General features: G+C 38.3%; 1 protein-coding gene across 1 annotated transcript in view; it reads right to left on the reverse strand.

Annotated features, from left to right (window-relative positions):
* LOC130215291 (short transient receptor potential channel 5-like) overlaps positions 1-19,539 on the reverse strand; it is a 52,810-nt gene continuing 33,271 nt past the window's right edge. The window contains exons 6-10 of the mRNA XM_056447216.1: positions 14,744-14,939; positions 11,665-11,874; positions 8,062-8,103; positions 2,842-2,931; positions 1-834 (exon numbers count right to left, since the gene is read on the reverse strand). Of these exons, the coding sequence (XP_056303191.1) occupies positions 1-834; positions 2,842-2,931; positions 8,062-8,103; positions 11,665-11,874; positions 14,744-14,939 (1,372 nt within the window). The remainder of the gene's footprint in view (positions 835-2,841; positions 2,932-8,061; positions 8,104-11,664; positions 11,875-14,743; positions 14,940-19,539) is intronic.

The raw sequence follows: 19,539 nt of genomic DNA on the forward strand, positions 1-19,539 counted from the left end.
CTACAGGTGTGTTGTAACAGTTTCACCTGGTTCCCAGCTTGAGGAGCCCAAACTGTCACAGGGTTCCCAACAGCTGTGGCATATGTAATCACTGGATGCCAAAAGCTGGACACTGGAGGTGGTCAGACTGGAAGCACAGTGCAATGGGGGAAGTGAGTGGCCGGGTCGCTGGTGGAAGAGATTGTCACTGCCGTTTGCTCGATGAGAGATGGCATGCATTGGATTCTGTTCAGTCTCAAGCGCTCCCAATCCCAGAGTGTGCAAGTGTGTCTCACTCCTTGTAACCTTTGAAAGATTTTGGGGGTTGTGCCAAGATGTTTGCGGTACCCTGTCTGAGATGTTATATGCAGACTGCTGAACTCCTTGGGTCTCTGCGTGCGTGTCTGGGACATGTCCATTCATACGCAACATCAGCATTCCCAAACGTTGCAAAGAGTTTTTCTTGGAGTGTGAAAAGTGCTGCAGGCGGCTGCTGGTCCGTACAAATGCAGAGGGGTGGGATACATTCTTCCTCAAGCCATTGCTTTCAGGTTTTTCTCTTGCTGGTCCTGATATAGACTTGAAGAGAGCTGATATGCTGAACTGGGACTCTCTGTTTCTCCTGTAACACTGGGAGAAGGATGTAGATGCTTTGTATCTGGATGGTTCTCCCTCATCTACACATGAATGTCCTCCAAGCCTGTGGTTTTTCTCCTCATTTTCTTCCTCTGGTTCAGCTGTTTCATCCTGCTGAGTGGCCTCGCTGCTGGAAGAGTATGTGCGGCGTGGTGGTTTACGGTTGCCCAGCAGGTCAAGAACCTCATAGCGGAAACTGGAGATGTCCTGCTTCAGTTCCTAAATGCAGGGAAATAAAATTAGCAAGGAGTAAATCACCACCTAATTATAGAAAACATTCCAGTCCTGTGACATTAATTAATAGCTTCTAATACTATACTGTACCTGACAAAAGTCTTGTTGCCAAATTTTAGGAACAACAAATAATAACTTGACTTCTAGTAGATCCAGTGGATCATTTGCGATCAGAAGTGGCTAATATAAAAGGCAAACGACTTCATCCATACATCTCTGCAATGACTCAAATAACTTAATAATAAAGTCATCTGGAATGGCAAAGAAAGCCTTCTTGCAGGACTCCCAGAGTTTATCATGATCCTTTGGATTCATCTTCAATGCCTCCTCCTTCATCTTGCCCCAGACATGCTCAATAATGTTCATGTCTAGTGACTGGACTGGCCAATCCTGGAGCACCTTGACCTTCTTTGCTTTCAGGAACTTTGATGTGGAGGCCGAAGTATGTGAAGAAGTACCATCCCGTTGAAGAATTTGCCCTTTCCTGTGGTTTGTAATGTAATGGGCAGCACAAATGTCTTGATACCTCAGGCTGTTTATGTTGCTATGCACTCTGCAGAACTCTCGCACGCCTCTATACTGAATGTAACCTCAAACCAGGATTTTTCCTTCACCAAACTGGACTGATTTCTTGGGTCCATGCTGGTTCCAATAGGACTTCTGCAGTATTTGTGATGATTGGGATGCAGTTCAACAGATGAATCATCTGAAAAAATCTACCTTCTGCCACTTTTCTAAGTGATTAACTTGAAGTCAAGTTATTATTTGTTGCTCTTTTATGAGGTAGTGTACTTCAGTATTATTCTCATGATTTTTCTTGTGGATTAATAAATGTTTAATGTTTATGCATGTTAAATAAATAAGGAACATAAGAAACTCATTAAAGTTTAAAACCACATGAGGAAGAGTAAATGTTGAGGTAAGTTTCATTTTTGGGTGATCTCTTTAAAATATTTTTATACTCAACTTTGGCTCAATCCCAATTCTTTTTTTGTACCCCTTCCCCTTCACATTCTGGTTCAAGGGGGAAGGGGAAGGGGAAGCTTCAAAATTTACCTCTAAGAAATGGGACATCACTACAGCACCTGCGCACATCATATGTCATCGCAAGCTTTTGCTTCATATGAGATCAGAACATCGCAACTGCTGTAGTTATTCCAGTTATTTTTTGGTATGTATCTTCAGGAAATCACTGAAGGCGTATATTATGTTATCATAACGATCTAATGTGGCAATAAGATTGTCACTTAACTGTGCATTTACACAGTGACCATATTCATCTAGGTAAACACACAAAAAAACTACATTAACATTATACCAGAAACTGTAAAAAAAGCTTATTTCCAGCCTTTAGACATTACTGACAGGGTATTCAAGTGTCAGAATCTTGTGGGACTGCTTTACAAGAGTTATTATTATGGATTATAGATAGCGAAATTTAGAAGTTTTTATTTTATCGGTTTTTTAAAGCATGACAGTAAAACATGAACGCTGTTATGATTATATTAAAACATATGCTTGTTTGTTGTAAAAAGTTGTAATAATGACAAAAATACTAATTTGTGGATCTCCTTACTTCTGGGTGCAGCTATGATGCCGTTGTGGCTGGTGTATTCTTCGAAATTTTCTTGAGTGTGGTCCTATAAAATCTCAGTTCGAAGGGGTATCTACCCCTTCCCCTTAGCCCTACACCTTCAAGCTAAAAAGAATTGGGACAAGGGGGAAGGGGAAGGGCTAAGGGGTAGAATTGGGATTGGGCCTTACTCAACTCAGCAATTTGTCAATGTAATTAGTATTTATATGTAAAGTGTAGTTCTTACGACTATAGTCATATGAGTGACTGCATTAACATTACACATTTTATTAGTTATCAACCCTGAAGAGCTTTTACAGAATAAACCACATTATGTAAAGTGCATATAAATAAACATTAATTGTGTTTCTAAAAATGCATCACCATATGCGTTTATAAAACTCATAAAATTCTCACACCTTGAAGTTTTCTTCTGTTAGGCCTTCATCTGTTTTGGCACTGCGGATCATGGCTGCAACATATCGCTTTACCAAGTTTCTGATCACCTCCTGAAAACAGCCATAAGCAGGATGAACTTCCCACACACACAGACAATTATTTTGACATATATGCTCAGCTACAGAAAACTGTTTCCCTCTTCCTCTCCACTTAAGAGGTAACAAAATCATTTTGAACTGAATAAGATGAGGAATTTGATTGGCATGTGCATATTTTGCAATTCTAGTTTAATAAGGGGTGAAAATCGGTTTGAGGCATATTTATGCAAATCTTGATGCACATTCATTTGCATTTATTTGCAAATCCAATAATGTAAGATTTACCAGTGACTCTCAAAACAAGTTAATGCATGATGCCAAAGCAACAGCTATGGTAATAACAACTACTGAAGGATGGAGCCAAATCAGTCTCAATAATAATACATTTACAAAATGTTAATTCATAAATTCCAAATGCAATTTGCAAATACACAAATCTAATTTGTAAGTTAAAAACACATTTCATGAATACAAAAAACAGGATTCGTAAATTCAAAACACAATTCATAAATATGCAAATCAAATTTCTAAATTCAAAATACATTTTACAAACACAAAACACGTTTCATAAATTCAAAACATAATTCATATTGTCGCAAATGTAATTCATAAATTCAAAACACAATTAAATTCAAAGAACAATTCGTAAATTCAAAAGACATTTCATAAACACAAAACACGATTCATAAATTCAAAGAACAATTCGTACATTTGAAACACATTTCATAAACACAAACCAGGATTTGTAAATTCGAAACATAATTCACAAATTCGTAAATCCAATTTATAAATTTATAGTACAATTCATAAATATACACATTCAACTCATTTGGGGAATTATTTGTGTTTTGTTACTTGTGAATTCACAAATTGTGTTCACAAATTGGACTTGTGTATTAATGAATCGTGTTTTAAATTTACCAACTGTGTTTTGTAAATATCAATTGTGCTGGGCATGTATGAGTTTTATTTTTCCAAATGTATTTTTTTTTTTTAGACTGATCTGGCTCCATACTGAAGCTCCTGCTCGTTAAGGAGCAGCTTTCGTTTGTAGCAATTCCTTAAAAGAATAACTTACTGAAAAAAAGTCGTCTTTGTTTTGTCAAACGTACGAAATGCTGTTATTTTTCCACAGAACTTAGAAGAGATTTTCAACAATTATAACACAGCTCTTGCAATGTAACATTATTTTGAGCACAGCTGTCAAACTCAAAAATCCAAAAAAGAAAAGAACAAATAAACAAAAACAATAATTATGGTGGCTTAAGAAAGCCACCAAAACCACCAAACTAACACCAGATCTCCAAACTGAAATCTTTTCCAACTGACACGACTTATGGTTTTCCGAAAACTGACCTGGAATAGTCCCATTGACTTAACATTGGACCAAACTTTATAACTTTCCCCCAGACTGTCAAACAGACTTAAGTTTGACTTAAGTTCTCATTGAACACAGACTACCAATCTACCAATCACTGATGACCTTTAAAATTACTAGCCACACCCTAGCAACCACTTATGGCACCTTAGCAACTGTCTCATAGACTTTAATTGTAAAAAACTGCCATTGACTTTACATTGGACATACTAACATTATACTAATCCATACCCTACTGAAAAATCCAGCTTAAACCAGCCTAGGCTGGTTGGCTGGTTTTAGCTCGTCGACCAGCCTGGTTTTAGAGGGGTTTTGGCCATTTCCAGGCTGGTTTCCAGTCATTTCCAGCCTGGTCTTAGCTGGTCAGGCTGGAAAATGACCAGCTAAATCCAGCTAAAACCAGCCAACCAGCCTAGGCTGGTTTAAGCTGGATTTTTCAGCAGGGTACTAGAAACATACTAATGAACATACTAATCATAATAATCATACTAGAAACATTTTCACAATATACTAATCCATACTAAAAACATCCTAACAAACAAACTAATCAGAGTAGCAACATGCTAATTTATACTAAATTCATGCTAATAACATGCTAGTTTATACTAGAAAATGCTAGCGGCATGCTAAGTCATACTAGAACCATGCTAACAACATGCAAATTCATGCTAGAAACATGCTAATCCATACTAGAAGCAAGGTAATTTATGTTAGCAACTGCCAAGCAACCACTCAGAACACCTTTGCAACTGCCTAGCAACCACCTAAAACACACTAGCAACCACTCAAAACATCTTAGCAACGCCTTAGTAACCACCTAGAACACTCTAGCAACGTCTTAGTAACCACTCAGAACACCCTAGCAACTGCCTAACAACCACTCAGCACACCTTAGCAACCACCTAGCAATCACTCAGAACACCATAGCAACTGCTTAGCAACACCTTTGCAACCACTCATAAGACCCTTGCAACCGCCTAGCAACACCTACGTAACCACCTAGAACACCCTAGCAACGCCTAAGCAGCCTCTCAAAATGCATAGCAACCACTAGGCCACATCTTAGCAATCACCTAGCAAGGCCTTGGCAACCGCCTAGCAACCACTCAGAACACGCTTGCAACATCTTAGCAACCACCTACCAATGCCTTAGCAACCACCTAGCAACCACTCAGAACACCCTAGCAACACCTTAGCAATGACCTAGAACACCTTAGCAACTGCCTAGCAACACCTTAGCAATCACTCAGAACACCTTAGCAACCGCCTAGCAACCAGTGTTGGGAGTAATGCGTTACAAAAGTAATGTATTACAGTAATGTATTACTTTTTCCTGTAAGGCAGTAGTGTAAGGCATTACTAACACATTTTCAGTAATATTTTACTTGGTACATGTTCAGTAACGCTTGCATTACAACAAAAATTTTCGCCTGCAAGACAACAAATAAAAAATACCTTAACATGGAATGATTTCAGCCTCTGAGCTCGAGGTCCAAGGCTATTGGCTTAGCCCGGTTCGCAGTAACGTTAAGCCCTAACATGCAGTAGAAAAGCGGCAAATAGATGAAAATGGCAGAAGACTGTACATTCGCGAGATGGACGTACGTGCATGTGGCGTTATTTTACTGACAAATGTCATAAACGCAGTATTACAAGTCCAGAGCACAGCACATTCATGTAATACAAGCGAGCGAATCTCTTTGCTCACGCGCTGGTTTCCTCTGTGGACAAAACTTCTCGCACGCACTCAAAACACTGGTTGCTCATATGCGAATTATCTGCTCTCGCTCCGTCAGATGATGTGGACTCACAATTTGTGCCTTGTGTTTCCTCTTCCTTTTGTGGTTTTGCTCTCCAGAGATCCTCCAGTTATATTGGTTATCCCAAGAATGTTCAATTCAATTCAATTCACAATGTAGATTGTACAATGTTTATACAATGTAGATTATGTCAAAGCAGCTTCACATAAAAGGTCATAGTAAATAGGAACAGTGTAGTTCAGTTTGTAGTGTTTAAGTTCAGTTCAGTTTAGCTCAGTTCAGTGTGGTTAATAATCACTACTGAGAGTCCAAATACTGAAGAGCAAATCCAACGATGCGCAGTTCTATAGATCCCGAACCATGCAAGCTAGTGGCGACAGCGGAGAGGGGAAAAAAAAACTTCACTAAATGGCGAAAGTGAAGAAAAAAAACTAACATGTTGATATGGTTTCTTTAATGCTACACTATTTATTAACAATACACGAAACACTAAAAGGTTAAGGTAAATTCTATAATAAATTCTAGTGTTTTTGAGCGTTAGGTAGGCTATACTGCCTTGTTTTAGGCTAGTATTATTTACAACATGTTAATGAATGCTTCAGCATACTGTAGTATTAAGAATAGTGAACTGATAAAATGAAATACAAAGTGTAGTTTTACTACAGTAAAGTGTGGTGAATTGTAGTATAATATACCTTATATTGTAAAAAAAAAAAAAAAAACACTGGGTAATTTGTTTAAATCACACTTGTTGTGTTACCATAGCAACTATTGTATTACTGGATGTAAAATGCTCTGCAGTACATTTTGTCATTTTAGAATGTTAAGTTCTAATTCTGTAGTTATTTTGGTGAAAGTAACTAAAAAGTAATATAAGAGATACATATTACAATTCTGAGACAGTAATATTGTAAGGTAAGAGATTACTTTTAAATAACAGTAACAGGTAATCTGTAATGTATTACAGTTTAGAAGTAACTTGCACAACACTGCTAGCAACCTCTTAACAAAGAGTCAAAACACCCTAGCAACACCCTAGCAACCGCCTAGCAACCACTCACCTAAGCAACGACTCAGAACACCCTAGCAACATCTTAGGAACCACTCAGAACACCCTAGCAACCACCTAGCAAGAAACATGCCAATCCATACTAGAAACATGCTAACATATATGTACTTTTCTATCTATGCCAACTGTTTCAAACTTTATAAAACTACTTCAATGATTTAAACTTTAAAACTACTTCAAACTTTCAGACGAGGCTTTCTCAAGACATCATAAAGTTTGTCGACAAACTTTACTTTTCTAGTTGTATCATATAATAGTAGCCCATATAATTCCATATCCCAGGTCTTGTAATCATATAGTTCTTTTTGTTGACTTTTGAACTTAGCAGACCCTTTTTACAATGAATCCCCATTTTATACTACAGAACTACATTTAAATTTGGCTTTTGTTTTCCACAGGTAAAAAAAAAAAAAAAAAAATCGAAGTATTATTCTACGCTCCTTCTTCATTTAGCCAAGCACAGCTGTTTTCTTTTAGAACAGATATTCATTACAGTGTCAAAACCTGCATCAGAAGTTGCTGGAGACTGTCTGGCTGTATATCAGTACATTAGCAATCAGCGGGCATCAAGTGATTTTAATTCAAAACAGAACAGGATGTAATGCAATTAGAACAAGCACTAAATATCCACTGATTAACTAATTAATGTTGTTTTTCCATAGTATCAAAGATATATTCTCCCAGTGATTATGCACTATTTATTAACAACACATTTTTTTTCTGTACAGTGTTTCAAATATACTAATTATACACATTCCAACTTTCTAATAAGTAATTAAAATGCATGATTCCCATAGGCTAACATTTATTTTCTCATTTAAATAAATGATTATCATTTGTTCATATATTAACATCAAATTGTTAATACAACAACATGCTGGGAAACAGATGAACACATATGCCAGAATGTAATAGTTACAGCCAAATGTCATCACCTGGTAATGCTGATTCTGAATGAGGTTATCAGCATGCCTTTCCTGAAACAGACAGAACAATAACATATTTCCAACAAATAAATGTGTGTAGCATTCAATACTTCAAATCATATTAGTTCTAGTGTTATTTTATTACCATTGGTTTTCTGTTCATATTTTCAATATGATTTTGGTATTAATTTTTTTTTCATTACTTTGATTTTAGTTAGTGTTTACATTTTTTCTTTTTATTTAATTTAAATTATTTTCTGTAATTTAGTCCCTGAGAAATGTTGCCTTGCTGTGTTACCTAAAATAAATAAGTTTGGATAATATATTTTTAATAACAATTATTTATTTTATTGTTATTATTATTTATTTTTTATAATTTTATAACAATAACCCTGAATAGATCACAAAATGAAAATTGTGTGTATTCACTTTAATCAGATCTGCTTGCCCTCTTTGTACACTTCCTGACAAAAGTCTTGTTGTCGATCTCAGTTGTAAGAGCAACAAATAATAACTTGATTTCTAGTTGATAATTTGGAAAAGTGGCAGAAGGTAGATTTTTCAGAAGAATCATCTGTTGAACTGCATCCCAAATATCACAAATACTGCGGAAGACCTAGTGAAACCCGCATGGAGCCAAGATTCTCACAGAAATCAGTCACATTTTGTGAAAGAAAAATCATGGTTTGGGGTTACATTCAGTATGGGGGTGTGCGAGAGATCTGCAGAGTGGATGGCAACATCAACAGCCTGAGGTATCAAGACATTTGTGCTGCCCATTACATTACGAACCACAGGAGAGGGCAAATTCTTCAGCAGGATAGTGCTCCTTCCCATACTTCAGCCTCCACATCAAAGTTCCTGAAAGTAAAGAAGTTCAAGGTGCTCCAGGAATGGCCAGCCCAGTCACCAGACATGAATATTATTGACCATGTCTGGAGTAACATGAAGGAGGAGGCATTGAAGGTGAATCAAAATAATCTTGATGAACTCTGGAAAGAGTCCTGCAAGAAGGCTTTCTTTGCCATCCCAGATGACTTTATTAATAAGTTATTTAAGTCACTGTAGAGATGTATGGATGCACTCCTCCAAGCTCATGGGAGTCACACACAATATTAATTCTTTTTCCACTGCACCTTGACTTTATATTCTATATCTACGTTTTTTCTGTTAAGTGATAAGACTTTTGTCTAAGCAAAGATAGACCTTACTGTTCTAAATAAATAATTAAAAATCAAGGCATGATCATATTTTATTTTGGTAAAATAAGCATAATCTAGAGGCCTCTGCCTTTCATATTAGCCACTTTTGATACCAAATGATCAAGTAGAAGTCAATTTAATATTTGTTGTTCCTAAAAACTTGGATAGGCAACAAGACTTTTGTCAGGTAGTGTAAAGTCCTAAACATGATCCAAGCAACTTTTTTCAAAGTGCCCTGAAAGAAAGGCAGTTTTATTTTCATTGTTTATGAAATGTATAATGTTTTTTTGTCTGTTTGCTTTGTTGCAACATAGGCTCATTCTGAAACATAGCCCTCTATACATTTCTGGAGAGCACAAATTATGTAGCCAGAGCTACTTATGGCTGCATTTCATCTTTAAAACGAATGCTAGAGGGTGGTATGATGCCATTCCTTTTCTTGCTTACCGGCTGACCGCTTACCTCCATGTGGAAGGCTTTTCTGCTGTTTGTCCGGTAACTTGACATGTACGTTGGCGGACTTTTGAGACACATTGCAGAGTTGACCGCGACAACGGGGTTCAAGGGCAGAACGGTTACAGAAAGCAGGAAAAACAAAAACAAAAGCTAAAATATAAAAAAAACAAGTAAATAAGAGAGCAAGAATTCAGTAAAATCTGAAAACACTGCGGTTGGGTTTAGGGAAGGGGTAGGCAGGTCAATCGGTGCTTTTAAAACACTTTTGGTTGATTTCTCACAAATGGCACTCACGAGAGAAATTTGAGATCTGAAAAAGCGTACACAGCGGCCTCTGATGGATTTATGTGAGAACAGCAGGAGAAAAATTTGAGATCTGAAGAGAATCAAGAGAAATATGAGATCTGAAAGGCGTACACAGCAGCCTCTAGTGGATTTATGTGAGAACAGCAGGCGGGAATGGCATTTGCGTGAAAATATTGAGATCTGAAAAAGCATACACAGCGGCCTCTGGTGGATTTACGTAAGAACAGCAGGCATGAATGAGAAACAGGTAAAAAAACACAAAAAACTTCAGTTTCGTCAACTTAGTAACTTTAATAACTTTTTAATTAACTAAAAGTACTTCAAACATTTAAATACAAATAAATATAAATAAAACAATACACAATATAAAAGTAAACTTGAGCAATTATATCAAAGTGAATGTGCAAAGGGAAACCGTCTTCGATCAGCAATCCCTCTGCATTTTTTTGGAACCCAAAATATTTCCAAACCTCTGACTTTTTTTTTGAAGGGGGATAAATTGTCGGCAGCGTTCCTCCTTCCGCCATGCTTCTTCTTCGTGTGAGGATTAGAGAGCGGTGGCAGCAGTGGCAGCGGCGGCGCGCACTGTGTGCACACAGTGCTTCTACATGCGGGGATTGTTTACATCAGAGTGCGCATCAGTTCTGCGCAGCATATACGCAGTGTTTCTTCAAGCGGTTGATGGAAAATAAGCTGAAGGGGGATAAATTGTTGGCAGCGTTCCTCCTTCCGCCATGCTTCTTCTTCGTGTGAGGATTATAGTGCGGTGGCAGCGGCGGCGCGCACTGCGTGCACACAGTGCTCCTACATGTGGGGATTGTTTACATCAGAGTGCGCATCAGTTCTGCGCAGCATATACGCAGTGTTTCTTCAAGCGGTTGATGGAAAATAAGCTAAGGCGCGTTCTAAGAATATAAATTCGGATCTATTATTTTTCACGGTATTTTGAAGTGCCCGCGATAACAATATCGTGCATATTCATTACCATGATTTATCGCATTACCGAATACCGGCACAAGCCTACTCACGAGAAAATATTGAGATCTGAAAAAGTGTACTCCTTGACCTCTTGTGGATTTACGTGAGAACAGCAGGCATGAATGGCACTCGAGAGAAAAATTTGAGATCTGAAAATGCGTACACAGCAGCCTCTGGTGGATTTACATGAAAACAACAGAAAACCATCAGAAAACTGGTTTGTTATTATTATTATTTTTTTTTTTAACACGTATGCCTTTAATTTTGTAGCTTAAGGATTTTTTGAAATATTATTGATTTGATTGACGAGATCACTTTTGCATGTACTCGCATGAGTAAAATGTCCAAGAGCATTATGATTATGGCCACTTTGTGAAGTGTCGTGTTGATTACTGATTACGATAAGTCTGTTTGTCTAGAAAATGAATAGCAGGACTTTCCTCAGTGCACAGCATATTATAATATCTGCCACACAAACAAACTGTAATACTTAATGTGAAAAGTTAAAGCATGGGCAGTGATGATAGCAATGAATGCTTCCAGCATTATTTATAATTCTTCAAAACTGCTGTTTTTCTTTCTTATGACAAGGACTCTTTCACACATATTGAGTGAAAGCTACAATGTTTCACCCATGCTGCATGCAGAATGAAAGCACACAGTAAATTACCGTGAACTCTTTGAGGTTTTTGTGTTTACACTTGTCCTCGTGCCTAGGCTCTCCATGTCCACACAGTCGGCAGTGCAGCCACACACACAGGTACCACACAGACTTTGGGCTAGGTATGATGTTGAAGGGTGGTGGTAATGTCCCTCCCTCATCAAAGTAGCTCATCCAGAGCTTAGTACGAGCAAATTTCCACTCGATGTCTGCATGATCCTACAGTAGAAAAACAGGCAGTCAGTTAGATGCAGGATGGTGCTGAAAGTGCCAATTGGGATGGTGTCCCAGGCTGGCTTTGTTTCCGGACCATTTGTCCTGTGATTGCATGATGCGCCTTAAGAATTGTTTACTTGAATAACAGTTCACATTGTGAGACACACGTACTAAATGTAGCTTATATAAGCACAGAACAGAACATGAAAGTGAACCCAACCGATCACAAAACTGTAATTGTCTTTAGAAACATTTTTGCTGTGATGGTTGAAAGTCTCTTCGAATTCCAATAGTAATGATTAAAGTAAATGATCTGAATGTATTTATATGTATTTTTATATTCTAGTTGAGGCATAAGACTAAAAAATGTTCGTCCAATTAAAATTTGTCTGGCCGATAATTTCCTGGGTCTGGGTCTGGGTCTGGGTTCGTTCTAAGTGAGTTTATGACCCCTGGTGCCAGCAAGTCTGTCAGTGAAAGTTATCCCGTCTCTAAAGACATTTCAAAGACACCCCCCCTCCATCCTGACACACACACACACACACACACACACACACACACACATACACTCAAAGACACACACACTTTATACTCAGAAATCTCACAATTCAGCGCAAAGTACATGTAATGTATTTGTAAACTTTTGTATTTTCTTCTTTTTTTCCCTATCCCTATCCCCCTATACCCTACGCTTTCAAGACATTAGACAAACTAAAATGCATGAATTATATTTTATGTACTTCTAAAATAGTCATGTTTGGTGTCATTCTTCTCCATACATAATTCTACAACTCATGATCTAGGACATAGGATGAGACTTGTATGCTTGGTGTAGTTTCAAACCATGAGTTAAAGTTGTGTCAGTCTATCTTGGGATGGTTCAGACCAGCGAAAAGAACAAAGGAAGTTTCCCACGTGACATTTCCTCTCACACCATTGGTCAGTCAGGAGAGAGTGAGTTACTTGAGTTATCTGACCAATGCCTTTAAATACCTGTTACCTGTTTCTGTACCCATGTGACTCACCTGAGTCCACGTTTCGTATTTTCCGCCAAATTAGAAGTTTGTGTCTAGTGTATCCTCCGATCTGCATCACAAACTCCATGCCAACGAAAGGACTTCTTGAAAGACTTTATCTTCCAAGCATCAGAGAAACTCGCACAACAAGAGAGAGGCAGACCCACTAAATTTAGGTATTTAGTCGAGCGTTATGTTTATCAGAAAAGTGTTTTTATAGTCTTGGTGGTTCTTAATAGTTGAGTTAGATTTACCATGCTTTTATCTAAATTCTTTATTTCCTCGCTTTCTTTCTTTTCCATGTTTTTGTTGTTATGTTTTGTACGTTTGTTTGTTATTTGTTAGATTAGCTAAAGCTAACACCACACCGGCTCTCTTTACCCAGCATCTTTCTCGCCAATATACAGTCACTGAACAAAATGGATGAGATTCTATTGCGCATCAACCACAGCAATAGATTATTGCCAGAGGCGAAGCATTATGCATTTATATTAACACATCTTGGTGCACAAACTCTGTCATTGTTGAGAGACATTACTCTGTTAACCTGGAATTTCTAATGGTGAAATGTAGACCGTTTTATCTGCAACGGGAGTTCACCTCCAACATTATAACTGCTGTTTATATTCCTCCCGATGCTGATGCCAAGTTTGCTATGAATGAACTTCATGCAGCCATCAGCAAACAACAGACTGCTCACCCAGAGGCTGCTTTTATTGTAGCGGGGGATTTTAATCACTCAAACTTAAACACAGTGCTCCCCAAATTCCATCAAAACATTTTCTGCCACACAAGGGGAAACAAAACCTTTGACCATGTTTACACAAACATGGCTGAAGGATATGCTGTGACCCCCCTTCCCCACTTGGGTCAATCAGATCACCTTTCTTTGTTCCTCACACCCAAGTACTCACCCCTCATCAACCATGTGAGGCCATCAGTAAAGACCATCAAAGTGTGGCCAGCAGGGGTAGACTCCACACTCCAGGACAGGTTTCAACACACAGACTAGAGTATGTTTGCTTCCCAGGCCACCTGTGGCTCTCACACAGACATTGACAGTTACACTTCCTCTGTTCTGGAATACATCAACACCACCAGAGACAGTGTTACAACCCAGAAGCAGATCACCACATACCCAAATCAGAAGCAATTGATGAACAAGGAGGTGCGCCTACTGCTGAAGGCATGCAACACTGCCTTCAGATCAGGGGATGCACAGGCCTACAGCACTTCCAGGGCTAAACTGAAGAGGGGCATCAAAAAGGCCAAGCACTGTTACAAGCTAAAAATAGAGGAGCACTTTTCTAACTCTGATCCTCGGCGCATGTGGCAGGGCATCCAGGCCATAAGCAAATACAAACCCAGCCAGTCCACACCCACAGCCACAAATGTCTCCTTCATGAACGAGCTAAATTACTTTTATAGCAGGGGAGGGACTGTTTTCAAAGCTAACGTTAGCATTTTGGCAGACCACCTACTGCACTTGTAAACAATGGGGAATGTGGAAAAACATTTTTTAAAAAAAGGTGAATTAGATAATTTGACCAATTTATGACATGACATTTGCACAGAATAAAAACAACTGACACTTCCCTAAAACTGAATTATTATTTTTTTACTATTTTAGAACATGTAGTTTACTAATTAAATCTGCATTGTTAACGGTTGGTGAGTTTTCATGCTTAAAATTTAAGTGCAAAATTGGATCGGTTTTAAGTTCACCCTATAAGTGCACAATTACAGCTGACCGGACGTTTTAAAAAAATGCTACAAATTTCTTAACGCTACATCCACTCACAAACAACTGAGGTGAAACATTCTGAAAAATAATCAGTAGTATTTAAAGCACTCACAGCGATAAGCTGGTAGGAGTTGTTCATCATAGCAATGAGCATGTTCAGTAGTACAACCAGAGAGATGACGTTGTAAGTGCCGAACATGGTGGCTCCTACAAACTCTGTGAATTCGTGACGAGCCTTCACATTGGTAACATACAGATTCAACAGCCCGAACACAGACCAGAAGAGAGACTGAAGAGTTTCGAACAGCCTGTGAAGTCAAAGAGAGAATGAATTAATGAAAGGTGCAAAAGCAAAAAACTGCTATACTGTATTTCCTGATTCTTACTATAAGAAATGGTAGGAGTTGTTATCTTCAATACACCTATTCCTGCAGGCACAGGACATCAACATGACGTCATATTGATGTTGTACCCCAATGTACTCCAACATCATGGGGACATTGGATTTCAATCAAACCAAACCAAAAATCAACCTACAATCGACCAAATATCAATGTCTAATCATGTTACAACTTGACGTTGCGTGGACATTAGCACTATGGCATCTATCAAACGTTGGATTTTGGTTACTCCAACACAACCTAAAATCAACCAAACATTGATTGAACAATGACAACGCTATTGGATGTCAAAATAACGTTTTGTGTGGGTGTTGCGGTTAGAAGGGCATCTGCTGGTAAAACATATGCCAAAGTAATTGTCGACCCCTAATAAATCTGTTATAGTGCTGCTTTGGCACTCTCATATAAAATACATTTTATTATATTAATTACATACATATATAATTATAGTCTTTATATAATACTATTACACTGTAATATCTAATATCTAAAACAAAAAATTAGGTCAAGAATCTTGGTATTATTCTGGAGTCAGATATGAGTTTCAGTAGTCATGTCAAAGCAGTAAATAAATCAGCATGCTATCATCACAAAAACATTGCAAGAATTAGATGCTTCGTTTCCAGTGAGCACTTAGATAAACTTGTTCATGCTTTTATCACCAGCAGGGTGGATTACTGTAATGGACTCCTCACTGGCCTTCCCAAAAAGACAGTCAGACAGTTGCAGCTGATCCAGAACGCTGCTGCCAGGATCCTGACCAGAAGCAGAAAACCAGATCACATCACACCTGACCTCAGGTCATTACATTGGCTCCCAGTTACGATCAGAATAGATTTTAAAGAATTATTACTTTAATCACTAAATGGCCTAGGACCTCGATATATTACAGATATGCTCACTGCATACAAACGACTCAGATCTTTAGGATCAAGTAAATTAGAAGTTCCAAGAGTTCAGTAAAATCATGGGGAATCCCTTTTTAGCATATTGTTTTCATTGAAATCTTTTTCCATCCAAATCTCTGATCACATTATTGCTGCACAGCCTTGAGAACTAGATTCTGCTCATTAAACCTCTGTTGATGGATGATGTGCCACTCGATAATTTTGTCTTCATCCTCTGAGATCAAATGACTCTGCAAGCTCATGCTATGATGCAAAATATCAGGAAGATATTTCCTTACTCATTTCTTTCTCATTTTGACCTCTGCAGGATGTCAGAATTACACTGCTTGTGGCATCTTGGCCACATTACTTTCATTGATCAAGTCACCCGAAGTGTTGGCGTGGGTTTTTATTACATGCATTACAGTTCATTTATTTAAATTATTAAGCAAAGCTATATTACAAAGCCAGCTAGGAAGCTCAACTTTTGAGCTCTGTCATTATCATCTCATGTTTATTGTGCTCAACTTGAACGATGTTACTATTTGCTCTATGAGAACTGAAATGATTTCCAAAAATGAACATGATGTCTAATAATACTGATGACAAAATATTACCGTTTAATATATAATATGTTTTGGAGTAATATTTTCCTTTTGCAGAAAGAAGTGTAGATGGTGACATCAATGGTTACATTGTCATGCGTTAAAATGATGCTAAGAGACGGTCTTTATGTCTGAAAACACCAAAGACACTTACTAAAAGAGATTATTGTATATAAGGGTGGAACCAACAACAACACTAATAATTATAATAATAATTCATTACATTTATATAGCGCTTTTCTAGACACTCAAAGCGCTTTACACAATTTTGGGGGGAATCTCCTCATCCACCACCAGTGTGCATTATCTACCTGGATGACACAATGGCAGCCATATTGTGCCAGACTGCACACCACACACCAACTGATTGGTGGAGAGGAGACAGAGTGATTCAATTCAATTCACCTTTATTTGTATAGCGCTTTTACAATGTGGATTGTGTCAAAGCAGCTTCACATAAAAGGTCATAGTAAATTGGAACAGTGTAATTCAGTTTGTAGTGTTTAAGTTCAGTTTAGTTTAGCTCAGTTCAGGGGTTTAAAAATCACTACTGAGGGTCCAACCACTGAAGAGCAAATCCAACGATGCGCAGTGATAAAGCCAATTCCTGGTTAGGAGGCCATGATGGACAGAGGCCAGTGGGCAAATTTGGCCAGGATGCCAGGGTTATACCCCTATTCTTTTTCAAAGGACATCTTGGGAGTCAGGACCTCGGTTTAACATCTCATCCAAAAGATGGCACTCACTGAGCAATATAGTGTCCCTATCAATATACTGGGGCATTAGGACCCGCACAGACTTCAGGTGGAGTGCCCCCCTGCTGGCTTCACTAACACCATTGCCAGCAGCAACTAAGCATTCCCATGTGGCCTCCGATCCAAGTCTCCTTTCCATAGTGAACAATCAATCATTTGTTCGTTATTAATATGATCTGAAGAATTAACACATGTACAGTAGAGGTGTCAAAATTAATTGTTTCTTAGGTGCTCTGCAATGCAGGCGTGGATAATTCGGTATCAGTTCAGTAATAATCATAACTGGTTATTATGTACTGATGTCACTTATCGCATATGCGTTATGTCACCGTAGATTACTATGGCAATGGAGGCGAGCGTGAGTATTTACAACGTTCCAACTACTTAAAAACACAGAAACGTTGCACGATTTCACTGCGTGTGTGTTTGCTGTACAGTCTTTCCCTGACACTTACAGAAGAAGCCCCTATTTCACTGTGATTGAAAAAATTAAAGTAAACTCTATTTCTCTCTCTCATCCATTCGATCTGCTGGCATGACTTTTCCTGTCCTCTCGGCTGTTACAGCGATACTTCTGGATACAGACACAAGCTTGTCTGCAGAGCGACATTTTCGATGCATTTTCTCCTTTGCGTCTATCATGGATCAGCTATGATCGCAGCTGCCGTTTATCAGTGTCACTTGTCAGCGAATAGCGCCAGAGCGTTAGAGCCAATCACAGCCCTTTCTGTTGAGTGCGTGACCAATTAAAGGGGTGTTGGAAAAAAACTCACTAGACAAGGCTCAGAAATCGAGCGGGATATTTATATTTGTTTATTTGCTATAAATGCTCATGTTGTTTTGTGCATGTACTTGAGTTTTTAAAGGTAAAGTTTATATATCTGACTGATTGTATTAAAGGACAAAATTGTATTACAAATAGTATATAAATATAAATATATTTATACATTTTAGTAGAATTGCTGTGCTGTCAAGAAAATATCAATTTGTATATGGAAAGCATTGTCAATGCACCGTGAGGCACCGAGATATCGAACTGAACCGAATTGATGGCATGATAATCATAACCGAACTGAACCGTGAGACCAGTGTAGGTTCACAGCTCTAATGTACAGGTAATCAGACTCTTTCTCTCTCTTACACACACACACACATGCACACAGATAATACAGTCACACTTTACAATGGCTTACTTGTCTAACCTGCAATTAACATGAACTGTTAACAACCAATAATTGTACAGCATTTATTAATCTGTTTAACAAATTATGGGGATCAGACACACAATTTTTTTTACCATATTTGACAGATAATACAAAATGTTTCCCCCACCGTTAGACTAAAAATCGAATCTGTTGGAGATGTCCAATAGATTAATAGGTACTGAAAAAGTCCACATGGGGGGGGATTAATTTAATCAAAATTAATCTGATTGGGCAGTTAAAAGATTTAACTTGGGCCATCACCATATTGGTAGATCTGTCTCTGTGGGATAGCAGCATAATTAATATAAGTGAGATCCGAGGTGATGACTCGCCACAGATGATTTGTTGCGGGGGGGTTAAAGTCCCCCTGGCATCTGACTGAGATCAAGATGTTTTATTACATTTGGCTAACTAAAGCGATAGTAGTACTCCCAGGAGGGAGGGGTGGCCCGGATGGGAGTGAGGTTTAGGGGGTAACAGAGGCCAGCTAGTGAAGTTCTGTGGAAGTAAACCTCATTCCTCTGACATCTAAAGGTGCTCTAGCGACAGACGCTAGAGGCCATGGTCTTTAGCCTCCTTGTTAGAGCAACTGACCTCCATGCAAAGAATCATAGTTTCAATCCCAGCTCGCAGTGGATTAGGTGATATAGGACCAGCAGGTTACACAAGCGCCTAGGCATTTCTGAGGTAAAGAAACGCATACATTCACTTGGGAACTGGCATAAACTCTATCCTACAAAGCCCATAGTAAAACTAAGCTCTCTTTACATAATCCATTAAGATTAATACAAACATGTATCTAATCTTTCTGTGTAATAAAATCTTTGTTTATCTGTTACTTGTTTATCTGTATTAAAGAGTCCCTATTATACATTACAAAGAGTCATATGCAGTTAAACACTAGCATTTTTCTCTATTCTTAACAGTGACACATATTCAGTATTAATGCACACAGTGGCAAAAACTGAACTATTTCGAAACATCAGCTGTTCTTGCACGTGTGTAAGAACAGCTGATGGTGGCCAGAGCAATGACAAATGGCAGTGGATTTTGAG

The sequence above is a fragment of the Danio aesculapii genome, chromosome 21 (genome assembly GCF_903798145.1).
Source record: "Danio aesculapii chromosome 21, fDanAes4.1, whole genome shotgun sequence".
NCBI classification, from domain to species: domain Eukaryota; kingdom Metazoa; phylum Chordata; class Actinopteri; order Cypriniformes; family Danionidae; genus Danio; species Danio aesculapii.